This window comes from Leopardus geoffroyi, chromosome A2 (genome assembly GCF_018350155.1).
Source record: "Leopardus geoffroyi isolate Oge1 chromosome A2, O.geoffroyi_Oge1_pat1.0, whole genome shotgun sequence".
Classification (NCBI taxonomy): Eukaryota; Metazoa; Chordata; class Mammalia; order Carnivora; family Felidae; genus Leopardus; species Leopardus geoffroyi.
This window is the reverse complement of record NC_059331.1, coordinates 123,581,279-123,598,122: the sequence shown is the minus strand read 5'-3', so window position 1 is coordinate 123,598,122 and position 16,844 is coordinate 123,581,279. Positions and strand designations below refer to the sequence as shown.

At 40.0% G+C, this 16,844-nt stretch overlaps 1 protein-coding gene across 8 annotated transcripts in view; it reads left to right on the top strand.

Annotated features, from left to right (window-relative positions):
• PDE1C (phosphodiesterase 1C) overlaps positions 1-16,844 on the top strand; it is a 524,818-nt gene that overhangs the window by 223,167 nt on the left and 284,807 nt on the right. For 3 of the 8 annotated variants that reach the window (XM_045495249.1, XM_045495250.1, XM_045495248.1), the window contains one exon: positions 4,724-4,750. The exons of the other annotated variants lie outside the window; for them this stretch is intronic. In XM_045495249.1, coding sequence (XP_045351205.1) covers positions 4,724-4,750 — 27 coding nt within the window. The remainder of the gene's footprint in view (positions 1-4,723; positions 4,751-16,844) is intronic. 8 annotated transcript variants of the gene reach the window in all.

Genomic DNA, 16,844 nt, shown 5'->3' with positions numbered 1-16,844 from the left:
AAGCTTTGAGTCCAGGCAAGCGATCAGCATAATGCTGTATTGCCTGTCCACAGAGTGAGGAGGGCAGAGCCCATTCTGGGGCACAGTTTGCAAAGCGCTGTTCTAGACCTTCGTGGATACAGTTCCCTTGGCCTGGCCTTGTGGAGATGACCGGCCTTCTGTCTGAGCATGAAGCCACACCATCTCCATCTCCCATGCTGCCAGGGTTGCCAGATTTCAGAGCACAGCAGCTCCTGGTCATTCTCTACTTTTTGTATCGACTCAGTCTAGCTATGTGAATTTTGAGATTTGCAACGTATTGTTTCAGGTTTCAAAAAATTGTAAATTGGAAGTAAGTTTGAAAAAACAAAACAGAACATTTAAAAATATTCCTTTTGTCTTTCAGGTTATGAATCAGGGATAAATTCTGATGAAGTTCTTAAAAACAAAAGGCCAAAAATAAACTGGGTTCTTTTCCAGTTCATTTCCTGCGTTTGGAAGGAAAGGACCCAGTTTGTTTTATCGTTGTTGGTTTTGTTTATTTTTGTCTAGTGTCTAAGTTCCCTCTTGGCACCCTTTGATTTATTTGCATAATTTTCTTTGAAGCCTTCAGTGTTTGCTTTCTTTCTCAACCAGTTGAAGGTTTTGTATCCTTAGCTAAGTTACTTAACCTCTCTGAACCTCCCTTCCATCAAGTGAAAAGTGAGGTAGCCCTCCCAGGGTCTGTAGATGTCAAAGTGAGTTACTTTGTGTAATGGACATGGGGCAGAGGAGATGCTCCACAACTGTGAGGCCCCCAGCCTTCTCTTACTACATTCCTCGTGTGTGTAGAAAACGATGGCTATTGTAGGTGTCCTCACTGCTCATAGTAAGTCATTGCTGAACAGAAGGAAATGAGTAGAAAGAAAGAAGTTTTTGATCAGTTTCTTGATAAATTCACTTCTTCATTCCCCAGCAATATATTGAGTAGCTGCCATTTGACAGTCACTGTGTTAAGAAAGAGAGAAACACCAGCAGGTAGCAGACAAGCTATCATTGCCATCAGCATAACAGATCCTAACTATCTGGAGTGACAAGTGCAATGATGTGGGTGAACTCTGGACACCGTGGGACATACAAAAGGAGCACTGTCCAGTTTGGGAGACCCTAGAAGGTTTTCAGGAGGAAGTGATGTCTCAGCTGAGAGCTGAAGGATAAGTAGGGCTCATTCAGGCCTCACTGATCTTGCCCAGTCCAAATGATCTGTGAGTGGATCTTGAGTGGGGTAATTTCCATGGAAGTACATTTTCTCCAGTGTTTTAAGTGCCGACCTTTCAACTCCAGTATAAGATGACACTATTTGGATTGGATCTGTCTTGGTTCTGAAACTATCTGGGACAAGATGGGAAGAGAGAACTTCAGGTCTATGAAACCAAGGATGCATCTATGAGGGTGAGGAGTGAGTGTCAGGAGTGGATTATACTGAAAATCAGATTTTTGGTCTCTGTTTCTTTGGGTCTACCAAAAGCACAACCAGTATTTTGGTAAGTGTGAGTGGCAGCTGCAAATGATTCGTTTATTTTGCCAACAAGCATGTTGTGTGCCACCCATGTGCTAGTTGATGTGCAAGCCCTTGTAGTAGATACACAGATCTACATAACAGGATCCTTGACCTCAAGAAGCTCAAAATAGGGGCAAGGAGATGCAAAATTTTTAGAATGTCTATATGGCATACATGTACCTGGCTATGCCCTCTGAGATCATTCCTTCTATTTTACAGATGTGGACACTAAAGCTTGATTTAGCATAGAGCATACCTGAGGTCTCACGGCTGGGAGTGGGGGTAGTGGTTGGGTTTTGAGTCTGTCACATTCCAGAGCCCTATTGTCTTTCCACATACTTGGAGATGAGACAAGGCAATGCAAAAGGTGACCCCTTCTCCCAGATATCATCTTTTAAAACAGGGTATAAATTATAATACTTTTCTTAACTTTGTCCTCAGCACTTTTTTAGCCTATCTCCTCCCATATCTGGCTAGGCTGGGCTGGGCTGGTTTGAGGTCTCTAGACATGCTCTCCTTACCTGTTTGTCTCATACTTTCGTATTTGTCCTTGCTGAAATCCCAGCCATCAGTCAAAACTACCTCCTTCACGAAGCTTTCTGAGCCACCCCCCTTGTGTTGGTTGTTATCATAAAATAACACTTAAGGTACATGTCTTCATTTCTGTTTTTAGAATCCAGATTTCTTTCAGAGAGTGGATTTTAACAGTGGTATTGTGAGGATTAGCCATGTGTTTTTTTTTTTTTTTTTTTTTTTTAATTTTTTTTTTCAACGTTTATTTATTTTTGGGACAGAGAGAGACAGAGCATGAACGGGGGAGGGGCAGAGAGAGAGGGAGACACAGAATCGGAAACAGGCTCCAGGCTCTGAGCCATCAGCCCAGAGCCCGACGCGGGGCTCAAACTCACGGACCGCGAGATCGTGACCTGGCTGAAGTCGGACGCTTAACCGACTGCGCCACCCAGGCGCCCCTAGCCATGTGTTTTGAGTGCTTGTTACTAGTGGGTGCTGGAAATGGAAGCTCTTCTAATTTTTGTTCATCTTTGTTTGTCTCAGCGCTCCCAGCATTTGCTTTGCATGTTTCTTGGCAAATGCTAGGAGAATTCTGTGGAAGCCAATAACAAAGGTTGTCTTCTTCTGACCTTTGAAGATACCCTCTGCTGATAGAATTACTTGGGCTTCTGGGTAGAAGCCAGGAGCATCCATCTGGCCTGCCTGCCCAATTGTCTTTGGTTCTTGCACACTCTCAATGGATTATTATTATTATTATTATTATTATTATCTTGCCAGAGATTTCTTAACACAGTTTAGTAGACAACAGTCCTAACAAGGGCCAAGGGCATGGGCCACATCACAACTCATTGTGCTCTGTGCCTGTAGATGGAACCTCTGCCCTTGGCTACTGCCTGAAGAGTGATCTGTCACTGCTGATGGGGTCCAGGAACAGCTTTTAGAGGGGGTGCAAGGCGCTGTTTTAGGCACTAGGTTACTGTGGGGAACCACACAAAGAATCTGCGTTTGTGAAACTGACATTCATGTGGGCAATCTCATTTATTTCTTATCACAAGGTCTTGGGAGAGGTTCTCTGATTATTCCCACATTATAAATGAAGAAACTGAGGCTCAGAGGAGTTGAAGAACTGGTCACATATTGTAGAGCTAAGTGCCAGAGCCAAGATCAGAACAGTTTGTTCTAAAGTTCAAGCCTTAACCCACTCTGTTAGTTGACCTCCTCTCTTTATATATGATAAAATTCAAACATGTAAATATTTTTATATATTCATATAGTCCTATATATCTGTATATGTGACTATATACAGGTATAGAATAATCGTAAAAATAGTAAATATAAAGGCAGTGATTGATTAATCCACTACCCTGTGGTCATGGTTTTCATTCTGGTGTTTCCTTTCAGATAGATATTTGGTACATTAGGCAAGATCATCCTGTAGGTTCTGCGTTGCATGCTGCTTTCTTCACTTAACACCTAACACCGTCATTCATTTTTTCATTTGAACAGAGATGTAACAGATCGTAGTGATTCTGAATTTGAAACATCTGTGCCCTTTTTAAAAAATGTGTGACATACAGCTCTATGAGCAAATCAGTGGCTTGGTTTCCTGGATGCAGTGACTGTAATGGGAGCGTAGGTGTGGAACTCCTTAGTTCTTTACAACTGGGAAGCATTGCACTTCCTGGAGATGCAGCAAGGAAGACACATTTTCCTCTCCCACCACTTTCTTTCCTTGAATCCCCTCCAGTTAAGATCCTATTCAGACTCTTTTGAGAGACTTTAGAATCTGCAAAAACTGACATGAACATAAAAACCGTTGAGATATTGGGATAGTAAACTTGGTGGCCACTTTCCCCTTGGATGCCACCATGACCTGGGTGAGATAGCCAGGGCAGATATTATCTCCATTTGATAGATTAAGAAGCTCTATGCCCAGTAGATTTGCCCAAGGCTAAATAGCAGAGGTGCACTAGAACTCCAGCCATTTCTGCTCCTGCGGAAGTGTTCTTCTATAAGACTAGCCCACAGCTGAGCCATTAGCAAGTTCCTACTGCTGCTCCTACCCCTTTGCTTCTAGACTTTCTCATTGTCCCTTTCCTCCCTTCTTCCTTCTGGGAAGAACTTATGTCTGATCTTATGGTTTAGCGGAAGGACTCATTTTCATTGTAAAAGGCACATTCTTAAAGGGACTCCAGTGCTATGTGGTGTAGGCAATAGTAATAATAGTTACAATACAAATAGCTAATAGTTATTGGGTGTTTAAAATGTGCCAGACAAAAGAAATGCTTTACAAGACCCTGCCCATTTACTCCTCACCAACCCCATGATCCTAACAAATAGAAAGGCTGATATTTGAATCTGGGTCTTGTGGTCTTTAAAGCCTGACCTCACCCCAGATACTACACTGCCTTCAAAGGGGAAGGGGAAGAACATAGGAGGGCAGAGCCACTGAGCTCCTGGGAGGCTATTTGTAACTGTTAAGACTGCTTGTATGCATCTGACCACAATATGACACAATAATCTGAAACTTTTAGCTGGTATTGGAAACTCACAAGCCTCACAGAAAGAACCTTCCATGCCCATCCCTGCTGAAGTTCCCCTTCATACCCATCCCTGCTGAAGTTACCTTTTCTAATTCACTGCCTGCCACAAACCCTTTTCTGATGTGTGTTTATGCTTCTTTTCCTACAGGAGGAAATATAAGAAAACATCCCAGAGGTAAGAGTGTCTTTCTGAGAAAGGGGAGCTGGTTGGTTGAGTCATTAATGGTGCAACTCATCGCAAGTCTGGCTCATGGTGGACGTTCAGTGTAATGAACAGTCTCTTGGTTCCTTCTCAGTGAGGTCCCCACTTAATCTTTGGATCACTACTGCTGCTGGAATTAAAAATTGATTGCAGACATTTAGGGTGGCACTGTGAGTATATACCTTCCTGTGAGAATGGATCTGATGGATGAAAAGGCCTGTTAACTGCTGATCCACCTAGTGACTTTACTAAAACTTTGACCGGAGAGGGGCTGGCCTGGGAGGTGCTGAAGGTTTGTGGATGGGAGTATAAAAGCATCTTTAAGTATACTTTTAGCGTTTGAATTTTCCTTTGCCTGCAATTCCTATTTGCCTGATTCTCTGACAAAATGCTGTTGAGCTCATAATAGGTACAAATTCCTTCAAGGGCATTATTGGTCTTTTTTGGTTTAACCATGGAAAAGATAATTTAAAGTAGAATATCATCTTTTATCATCCTCCCTTACTTTGTTTTATTGAGAAGAGTTTGGAAAGCACATTCCAAAGAAATAGCGTTGCTCAGACCTTTTGTTTGCCAAGCGTTAGAAGCCCGCAGTTCAGTTGAAAAGGCTAGTGTCTACTTTTCATCGATTAGATTTGATTTTGGTGTTATAACATTAAACAGATTACATTCAGATAAAAAAAAATCACCAATGCAGTAGGTTTTAACAATGGTACTTTCGGATGACTACTTTACTCTTACCTTTTCTAATGAGCATCATCTCATGGTAGAGAGTCCTGTCCTATGGTTTCCAAATAAAGTCGATAATCTAAAGTAGTGGTGTTACAATTTGATATGTGATTTAGAGGTGCACACATCGTTGAGAGAAGATGAACAAAACCTTAGGGCTTCTTGGAGGTTGCTATACTTTTCTAAATATAGTGAGCTTATACAGATGGCAAAATAATTCTGTCTTGTTCAAGTTCATCGGGTTCATGGTAGTAATTGCATGTGAACCACTGAGCAGGATATAAATTAATCACTCAGATTAGAGGGCATAATAGTCTTCAGTAGTAAAAGGTAATTTATCATTTTTACTTGTGGCTAACCTGGGGCATGAGATATTTCAAAGTTGCTTCGATTTTATTTTAAGAAGGGATAAATAGGTTGGAGGGAGTTTTACAAGAGAGTGGCTCAAACCTGTCAAGTTTCAAATTACTATGTAGATTATTTTTGAAAGCATATTTTTGCATATCTTACATGAATGCTGTTGCATTTCTTATTATGTCGATGTAATAAAAAAAATAGACTGTCTTGTGCCAGCTTCATTGAAGTCATGTAAAGTGCAAATTAATAGAGGGTTGGTTTGAGCTCTTCTATTTTTAATCATATACATATTTTCATGTGAAATAGATCCATGTCTACTAATCTGTCATTGATAACAAACCATCCCTAAATTTACGGCTTAAAACAACCATTTTATTCTGCTCACAGTGTTATGAATCAGGAATTCAGGAAGGACTTGGCTGAGTGGTTTGCACCTGACCCAGCTGGAGTGAGCTGGGGCTACTGGAGATGGAGGGTTCACTTTCAAGATTGTTTCTTTACTAACATGTGGGAAGACTTGGTGCTCCTTGTTTCTTTCTCTCTTTGCACATGGCTTTCACCTTCCAGCATAGAACTTGGGCTTCTCACTGCATGGTGGTCTCATGGTAGTTGCACTCTTTGCTGGCTTCCTAGGTCATGTGTTTCAACAGATAAGAAGCAGAGGATGCTGGTCTTAATTATACAGCCTGGGTCCAGAAACTGGTACAGTGTCACTTCTGTATTTTATTGGTCAAGATATCACAGAACCCACCCAGATTCAAGAGAAGGGCACATAGATTACATCTCTTGATGGAAAGCTGTTAAAGAATTTGAGACCTTCTTCATACACCAAACCTATAACTTTTTTCAGAATGATCTTATTTGAGGACTTTTCCAGGGATCTGTAAATTTGGATTAAGTGAATACCTCATTTGATAAATGAGAGACACTTTTAAATATGTCTTGATACCCCTTTCAGATGCTGGTCTGTTTGAATGTATGCTTGTCTATTTGATGATTCATTTGTAGCTGTGATTCCTTTTTCATGTTAGCGACAAGCATCCTAGTGCGGACTCAGCTGGTTAGTTGCATGCTAAGCGTAGTTGTTGGGTCTCAACTAATAATTAGTCAGATAAAGCTGATGGCTTCACGTAGGAAAACTAAATGACATAAATGTTATATTAAAAAGCTTTAGATCTCATAGGTTTGTTTTGGACATTAGGAGCCCAGGATACAAAAATAATCTACCTGTGTTTAAACTAGGACGAGAGTCCTAGGCTTCATTTCATTTCACTTATGTATTTATTTATCTTTCAAAGCCATGCTAAAGAAAAAGAAATCATGGGGCACCTGGGTGGCTCAGTCCTTTAAGCATCGACTTTGGCTTAGGTCATGATCTCATGGTTGGTGGGTTGGAGCCCCGTGTCGGGCTCTGGGCTGACAGCTCAGAGCCTGGAGCCTGCTTCCGATTCTGTGTCTCCCTCTCTCCCTGCCCCTCCCCCGCTCATGCCCTGTCTCTTTGTCTCTCATAAATAAATAAACATTAAAAAGAATTAAAAAAAAATCCTCTGGCTTTCAAAGTCATCATCATCCTACTACAACTTAACTGAAGTAGGTATCTTTTTAAAAATATTTTATCAAGGACCAGGCAGATCTTAGTAGCCCCAAAGAATGTTATGGTAGTGGTTTTACTGAATTTCACTTTTAATATTAAGGAAAATATACTCGTCTCTTCCAAGACCAGAATTTCAACCGAAGGAATGATGTTATAGGAACTCTTTACTGGGTTAACAAGTACACCAGTAACTAGTAGGTAAGCTTCTCCCTGCACAGAAACCCTTATTGGATTAGGCCTTAAATCAACACAATTAAGGGGAACCATCCTTTCGCCTTGTGAATGAATGAGTCTTGTCCACGAGGGCCAATTGTTCCAAGGGATTCGTTGAAGTTGTGACATGGTAATTTGACAGCTAGAGGGATTACTCAAGAGACCTGCTTACCCCGAAAATTCTCATCAGGTTGTTTTTAATACAGCTGCAGATTCAAGTTATCAGGTCTGGCTCTGAGAAGTTTATATCTTTGAGAAAGTATGCCAGATCATGTATATAATCATCACAAATACCTAGAAATAATCTAATATTTCTCGGTTGCTACTAAAGAAAGGAATTGCTACCAGAGATGGTGTTATAAGCCGAATTCATGTTAGAAGTCCTTCTAACGCACACATGCACCCACATGTGTGCACGTACTCACACCCCTATTTTAGTGTGCCTGGAAATGCTGTGATTGGTCCGCAGAATCAGAGGCAAAGGTACAAATGAGGACTTATCCACAGACTCAGGGACCTCTGCAGACACATGTCCAGTTTTCATGTCTGGACTGTGGAAATAATTTGGTCAGACTGGTGAGGAGTTAGAATTTCAAGCCACATCAGATAGGGAAAACTTCATTAGCAAAAAGGTTTTTGTTGATTTGTTATTAATTGTAGCTTGGTTGCCTGGTTGGTTGGTTGCTTGATTATCAAATCTTAGCTCTGTTTAGATAATGTAGGAAGTTCTGGTTCTGACTATATCTGATTTACTCACTTTATAAATCTAGACATTTCTGTGACCAAATAACTTTAGCCAAAGGTGGTCGCTCTCATCTTTTTGGTCATCAAATTAGATTGATAGTCACATGCAAAGTACTTTACAAAAATCTTTCAATTTAACACATTTACTTAATTAATACGATTGCCATACACTTAAATAAGTACTGGAAATAAAAACATATACAGTTGACCCTTGAACAGCATGGGGGGTAGGGACACCAATCTCTGTGCAGTTGAAAATCTGTGTATAAGTTTTGACTCCCCCCAAATTTAATCAATAATATGGTTTACTGTTGACTGTAAGCCTTACCAATAACATAAACAGTTATGTGTATGTATAATATACTGTATTCTTACAACAAACTTAGAGAGAAGAAAAATCGTAAGGAAGGGAAAATACATTTAAAGTGCTGTACTGTATATGTGTGTGTATATATATAAAATCTTGTGTGTATGGACATGCACAGTTCAAACCTGTGTTTTTCTAGGTCAACAGTGTAAGAAATCGCCTCTATTAAGAGGTACGCAGACTTGTAGTTAAGGCACATGTGAACAAAATAATTAGAATATGGTAAGTGCTATTAGTATTGAAGGTCATTGGGAATAAGTTGGTCATTTGGGAAGATATTTCCATTATACATTACACTCGTCTCTCACTAGATCACAAATAATATTGCTTCTTATTCACCGTGCTTGGAAGTATGGGCATATTAAAGTCCAACAGGATAATTGAGAATTTTTTCTCTGTTTTCTTCATGTGTTCAGTTATCTTAAAAGTGGATGTTTTACTGATCCTTTAGGCTTTCTCTCAAAAAAGCAATTGTCTCAAAAATATTCTGGACATTAGAAGGAAGAGAGCCCAGGATAAAAACGTGTGGAGATAATCAGTAGAGTGGATATCTCACATGTAGATAATAGAGCCTATCTGTTGCAAGGCAAAACAAGGAACTATTTTTTTTCCTCCAACTGTCTTATGCCTTCTTTCACTTGGAGTTTTATGTGGCTTAGTAATCACATTTGATGAGCCCAATAATTGATTAAATCCAGCAAATGATTCCCGTAGTCAGGTCTGCCTATGCTGTCACGAATCAGCATGCTTAATGAGTCATCAGCAGAACTGCCACCTTTGCTCTTAATAACAGATTGTCATGTGTGGGGGGTGGGAAGATGAGTGGATATCACCCTTTGGGAAGGCTACTTTCTAAGCACTTGTATCCTTGTGTGAGCAAGTGCATCTTCTGCTGAGCTGTGCCCCCTTTCTCATTCTGGGACATATAAAGGTTCATTGGTGAATTCTGAAGCTCTTTTAGTATCACAGACAGAGAATTAGTGAACTGTTGTTCTTACTTTTGCTGTGAAAAATGACAATCAAGTAACTTTTGGAGAAAGTTGAAGGGGATATTGGATAAATCAATGCGCATAGTTTCACATACTTATGGATAATTTTGGATACCACTACTTAGTAGTATTGGTATTTAGAGTCTAAATATTGGTGACATCAGGGACATGAGGATCTTCTAAGAGATAAAGTCCTTTGAAAAATATTTTCCAATATTTGTGATGACTAATACATTCTCAGAGTAGTAAGGACATGTGTATCAGCTGTGAGAATATGTCTAATTTACATTCCAAGATTGCCAGCTGAATCAAGTGACTTTACAGTGAATGGTAGCGGGTTAAGGTACACCAGAAAGAACAGCAAAATGGTTTGGTTAGAGCACAGATCACAGATGGACACGGAGATGCACAAAGGATAATGCCCAATGCAGTTAATTTCAGGTGAAGAAAGGAAGGTGATGGAGGGTCTACATAGATAGTTCGGTCAGAGGTAAGAGTATAAGGCAACTACCACTCATTCATTCCTTTCTCATTCAGTTGCCCTCCTAATATAGCAGCAGGAGTCTGAGGAGCACAGGTGCAGGGATTTAGAGCCAGCGAGGTGGTGTAGCAGGAGTTAGGAACTGAGTGTGGTAAGAGAGGGTGCTGAGATACTGTAAGTAGCTCAGGCACTGAATGTGAGAAGTATACGTAGATACTAGTAGCAGTAATGACCTTGTCAGTGGGTTGCCATTTTCTGAGTCAAGAAGATCATCTAGGCACAATTCAGTCTTCATTTCTCTTCCATCTTTGTATATGATAATTATAATTATTACCATTTTCCTATTCACCCAGGATCAACAACACTTTTGAGTCACTTCATATGATTGTCTGTTGTGTGTGTTTCTTCAACTTTAACTTTTTGTTCTCCCCCTTTGCCCATGGTAGACAGGTTTCTAATAGGTTGTGGGCTTTTACTTCTCACTATTTTCATTCTCATGATCTTGGTCCAGTCTCATTACCCATTTCTTAGAGTATCCAATGAGTTTTCTTAACCCCTCTCTTTAGTCTGGTTTCTTCATCTCATTCTGCATACCTATGTCTGATTACTTTTCCCACAGTGTCTCTGATTGTGCCATGTCAACAACAACAATAAACCTCCTTTGGCTTCCTTTTGGCTAATAAAGGCTGTCTTCTTGTGTAGGATTTTAAGGGTTTCTCATCTGCATCCATCTCACTTTCCTGCTTTGTCTCTGTTACCCCCTTCCATTCATCCTAAGTTCCAGTCAAGCTCTCCTCCTCACTGATTGCCATATTTACCTTGTGTTTTCTGTTATCCATTCCTCATTCATAATCTTTCTAGTATTTTGAATGTTTTCATTTTTACCTGTGGAAAGCCCATGTTTTCTTGAAGATCCAATTCAAATATTGCTTCTTTCCGTGAAGCCTTCTTAGATCTTTCCACATAAAAGAGATCTTGCTTATCCAGTTATGCTGCTCTAATTCCATGTGCAAGAAATAATTGGGTGCATGTCATTCTTCTATGCATCAATGTGATTTTGTTGAGTAGGAAATATGCTCCTCAAAAGCATGGTGCATTGGATGTGATTGGTATTTGTTAAATGTGGGTTGAATGTATGAGTGAATCAGATTGGGATCCTCCATATATTTTTTTACCCTGGGTCAGAACCAAAGTCAGAATTACCAAGTGGAACTGTGGGTAAACAAGCTCAGATTGATAAATGACTCATACTTACAAATGGCTTTGCAGATCACCACATACTCCCACATCTCGTTTGGTCCTCCCACTGGTCAGGGTAGAGTCCTACGAGGTCAGCAAGCCAGATGGTCAAGAACCAGAAAGTGTGTAATTGTTTGGATCATTGACTCTGCTTTTCTCTTCTATTTAAGTTCTTTCAATGTGGAACTTTAGCTTTGGGTAGAAACTCTGAGAGTATTTTTGCTCTACTACCAGGGCTTCAATCTTTTATCTTTTCTTGATTCAAACCATTAATTCTAGAGATGTTTAGGGCAATGTCAAATGTATTTGTTTGCAGTTCATTATTCTAAATATTTGATAACTGTATGGTGTACATCATTTGGCTGTTCTGTGGTGTTTGCCAAAGTGGTTTTGAGCATTATTTTCTTAGATTGCCCAATAAGACTTAAGTGTGTCTTTAAGACTTCAGTAGCACTCATGCTGGACGTATCACTATGCTTCACAAGTTAAGCCCAGACTTTAAATTGCCTAGGTAGACAAGTCTCTACTCCCTCCTAATCCTACTGGCCCTCAATACTAAAGAGTCAGAATTGACTTGATTGATTCCAAATTGAGGCCAAGTCCAATGCCCAACAACAGCAGCTTAAGAGGCAGCTCTTGGAGTCTCTGGAGACACTGGATCCAACAGTGTAGATCAGAGTTTCTTAGCTTTGGCACTATTGCTGTTTCCATTGTGAGGATATCCTGTGCATCGTAGGATGTTTAGTAATATCTCTGGGCTCTACTCACTAAATGCCAGTAGCAATCCCCATCCCTTGGTCGTGATGACTAAAAATGTCTCCTGGGTGGGGGGTGAGGTGGCCAAAATCACCTCTAGTTGAGAACCACTGGTGTAGATGAAAAATTAAGAATCAGATTTGGATCCTGTCGCTAGCTTAGCTTTGCCAAATTGCTCCTCTGTGGTCCTAGTGTCCTCATCTGTAAAGAGATTGAGGTTGAATATACGGCTTTCTCTGGTTCCATTTGGCTCAAAAATGACTATTCTCATATTCTATTTACTGAGGTCCTTCCACTAGAAAGCCCAGGCCACCACAGTCTTTGCAGTGATGGCAAGCACTTGAGGACTTATAACTGCATCATGGGAGAGGAGCAGCATTGAGGCTGAGAATGGAGGTCACTAAGCTGGTAGCATAGACTGGCCCCATACCGATGGCTCTTTGGCCACCAGCCAGATCACCCTAGGTTTAGATATTTCTGATTTCACCTAAATAATGTGAACTGACCATGATAAAGGCATGGAAAGACAATTGCCAAAGCAGAATTTGGCAAAAATACAGGTATGTCTAAAAGGCACCCTGTTGGTTAAATTTATTGTGTATCTACTCTGTACTAGGTGTTTCACACTCATTATCTAGTTTAATCTTCATGGCGATCCTGTTTAACAGATGAGTAACTCAGAGAAAATGAGTAACTTGACTGAGGTCACAAAGCAGAAAAGTGGTTGGGCTAGGGTTTAAAGGCAAGACTTTGAGATGCCAAAACCTTGTTGGGTTCTTTCTATTCAAGTGGTTTCATAATTTTTTACAGCTCAGGAACTCCCACACCCCGACCTCCAACCTCCCAAGGGAAGCAGCTTAAAGCTGAATATAATCAGAGTCAGAAAGAAATGTCTTTTGGAGTTCATTTCCCCTCTCCACCAATTGTTCTTTTTTTCATTGGGACATTTTACATTTGAAAAATTTCATATTTGGCTTCAACCCACAGTTGAAGCTCTCAAGAAAGTTTAATGAAGCCTTAAAAAAAGAAACCTAACAAGCTATATTTAAATAATGTGATTGAAGGGCGAAAAATTCACCTCTACCACCAGGTTCTTTTTTTCAAAATCATTTATTTTAGTACAACAGCTTAAAGTACTTTGAAGTGATATAATCAGTCATACATGAATACGTAACTTTTTATGCATAAAAAGTAAATAACAAAAAGAGAATCAGATAAAAGAAAACTTGTTCTGTATTTTTCTATCCTCTGATTTAGTAAGATAATTCCTTTTCAGAGTTCATGAGGTCACTGCCTGAATTTTTCCCTTTGTCTCTGCATGAGTGGACTCACCCTCCGCTCTGTTTTGTTTATTCCCATGACTTTGGGATATCGGGAGACGGGACCTGAAGGAACATTTTAAGCAAGTTGGAGGCAATAGACTAAGCAGAGAACATTCTTTGGAAGACATGTGTCTGTAGTCTTCGGTTATCCATGAAATCTGAGTCCTGGCAGGAATCCTGTGTAATGTTTGGGTAGGTTCCCCTACTTACCCAAACCTCAGTTTCCTCTTGGCCAATAACACATGGAAATAATAATACTTGCTTCCTAGGATTCTTGTGAGCTGAGAATGAAATAGTATATATGAAACACATAGGAAGTCTTTGGCACATGATGTGCTCAGTCACTGAGTGCTTGGGAGATCTCTCAGAGAGAAATCAGAATTCTGCGGCCACTTTGCCAAGGGCTTGCACTTTGAGTGCAGGCTCACCTGAGGAAGCGGGATGTAGGAAGAAGATAGGCCCTGCTTTTTAGGGGCTCTGCGAAGGGTAGAGACTGTGTCTTATTTACTGAAGGATGGAATCAGCATTAACAAGTGATGGGGCACATGTAACAGAACAGAAAGAAGGTTGGGGTAGATGGGGCAGGTGTGCAAGCTATGCCAAGTCAATAGCCATTGGAATATGGTCCTTAATTAGGAAATATAAGTGTGAAGTGGCTCAGTCTGGTGTGGTCAGGGAAGATCTTTCCATAGGAAGGCACCCATAGTTCATCCTCATATTTAGTTTTCAATTTTGAGGGGAAAGTTATGTTCTTTAAACTATGACAGAGTAAATAGCACTGTATTTTATTGGTTGGTAGCATGCTTTCTAGAATCAGCCTCCCTGGCTTCCCTGCTTTACCATTTCCTATGTATGACAGTTAGTAAATTGCTTAATTTCTCTAAGCTAGTGATTCTCAAGTGGTAGTGACTCCACACCCCCCTCCCCACCACCGAGGACATTTGGCAATGTCTGGAGATATTTTTGGCTGTCACATCTGAGAGGGGGGTATACTACTGGCATCTAGTAGATAGAGGCCAAGGATGCTGTTAAACTTCCTATAGTGCCCAGAACATCTCCACCTTAACAAAGAATTATCTGATTCATTACGTGAGTAGTGTTGATGTTGAGAAACCTTGCTCTGAGTCTCACTTTCTTTGTCTGTACAAAGGGAATAATAATAGTTCTTACCTATAGGGTTGTTGTAAGGATTAAATAAGATAAAGATTGAAAACATTAAGTGTACTTTCTAGCTTTTTGTAAGTGTAAAGAGTATTTTAGCTATTATTATTAATGTTACTATTTTGACCTATGAGTCACTCTTTATGTAGCAGATTTATGAATTCTGTTTCATAGTTTATTTAGTTGACATGGAAAATTTTATAGTGTATTAGATGCATTTAAATTTTATAAGAAAAAAATTTTAAAGTACTTTAAATCAGGCATTGAAAGAGATTTTGAAATTGTTTTGAAAAGATAATATTGTTTGGTTTATGTAAATATAGTATAGGCTGAAACAAATCAGAAATCATAAGTTCTACGTGCTATTATATTCTATTAACCCTGAGAAACATAAAATCACAGATTTTAAAAGAAACACTCTGATACTGTTGCGTATTGTTACACAGGAGGCAATAAAGCAAAACAAATTTACTGAGAAATGAAGTCCCATCTGTTTCATGAATTATCAGTAATTTCAGTGAAAACTAGTAGCTACAAAGTAAGCCCCAGTATAAATTGGAATGGATTCCTACTTATCCGCCAGACAACAAAAATGTCCCTTGAGGCTGATACAAGTCTTCCGCCAGTCGCGCAGGTCTGGAAACATGGCTCTGTGTAGAGTCACAGGGCTAGCCCCTCTCAGCAGCTGCGTTTGTGCGTCACAGGGCTTTGCCAGCAGAGCTGGGGTGTCCCGGTGGTCCTGATGCCTCCTGGGGTAAATACAAATGGAGGATTTATGGGATGACTTTCCTACAATCAGTTCCTTAATCTTTAAGTTGCGTTTTATCATTTAGATCATAATCAGGAGTCTCTTAGAGCTGGTGCAACAATTAAATAGCTTAAGAAATGAGCCTGATGTGTGCAATATGGACTGTGAGTTACACGATCATTCTCTACTGGTATGCCAAATTGATAAGTCCAAGCAATTTTGCCATGATTTTGCAGGAATTTTTACTAATTTGAATGTACTGTGTTGTAATAGTAACAATTGTAATATATTTACTAGTTGCCAGTGTTCACTCATGACCCATTATCAAGAGAAAAAGGTTAGAAAATTAACCCTTTTGGTAATGCAAACAGTGCCTGTTTGATAGGTAAACAGAAGCCTCATTTCTTCAGGGATCATATTGCTGGGCGGGGAGGGGGGGGGAGTGGGTGGATGAAGGTACTGAATGATAACAATACTGATGATGGTGATGGTGGTGACTGTGATGGTGACAGTGATGGTGTTCCTGGTGGCCCATGCAGATAGCTATTGATTAAGACTGTGGTCTATGCTCATTAGATCACACTGACTTCATACTTCCACCTGTTTGCTTTACATCTGTTTTTTTTCCCCTGCTGACTTCTCTGTATTCAGAAATGTGTTCCGGTAGCATGATTTAATAGATGAGGTTCTAATGAAGCCATCACATGGCTTAAATATTAGTTTCCCATTTAATATCATTATTTTGAATAGAAAGAAAAAAATTTTAATTAGTTGCTTATTTTTTTTTTTTTAATTTTTTTTTCAACGTTTATTTATTTTTGGGACAGAGAGAGACAGAGCATGAACGGGGGAGGGGCAGAGAGAGAGGGAGACACAGAATCTGAAACAGGCTCCAGGCTCTGAGCCATCAGCCCAGAGCCTGACACGGGGCTCGAACTCACGGACCGCGAGATCGTGACCTGGCTGAAGTTGGACGCTTAACCGACTGCGCCACCCAGACGCCCCAATTAGTTGCTTATTAATGAATCATGTTTAAAGGGTACTTTAGATTTTTAGATTGGTGGGGTGGATGATTCCCCTTCCTTGATTATCAGTGACTTCTGCCTTTGGTTTGTGCGGGATATTGTAGGCACATAATTATACCAGAAGTCTATTAACAAGACATTGTAATATTGAGACTCAGGGCATAGATTTTGGGGTCTGAGGGGCCTAAATGTAAATCTCATCTCCACCCCTTCTTAATTTTGTGATATTTTAGCCTGTTAAGCGTGCATATTTTCAGGGTATGGGCTACTAAAAGTTCCTAATTCTTAAGGTTGTTGATAAGGTTTAAATGAGATAATGTATGTATGTATATGTATATGTTT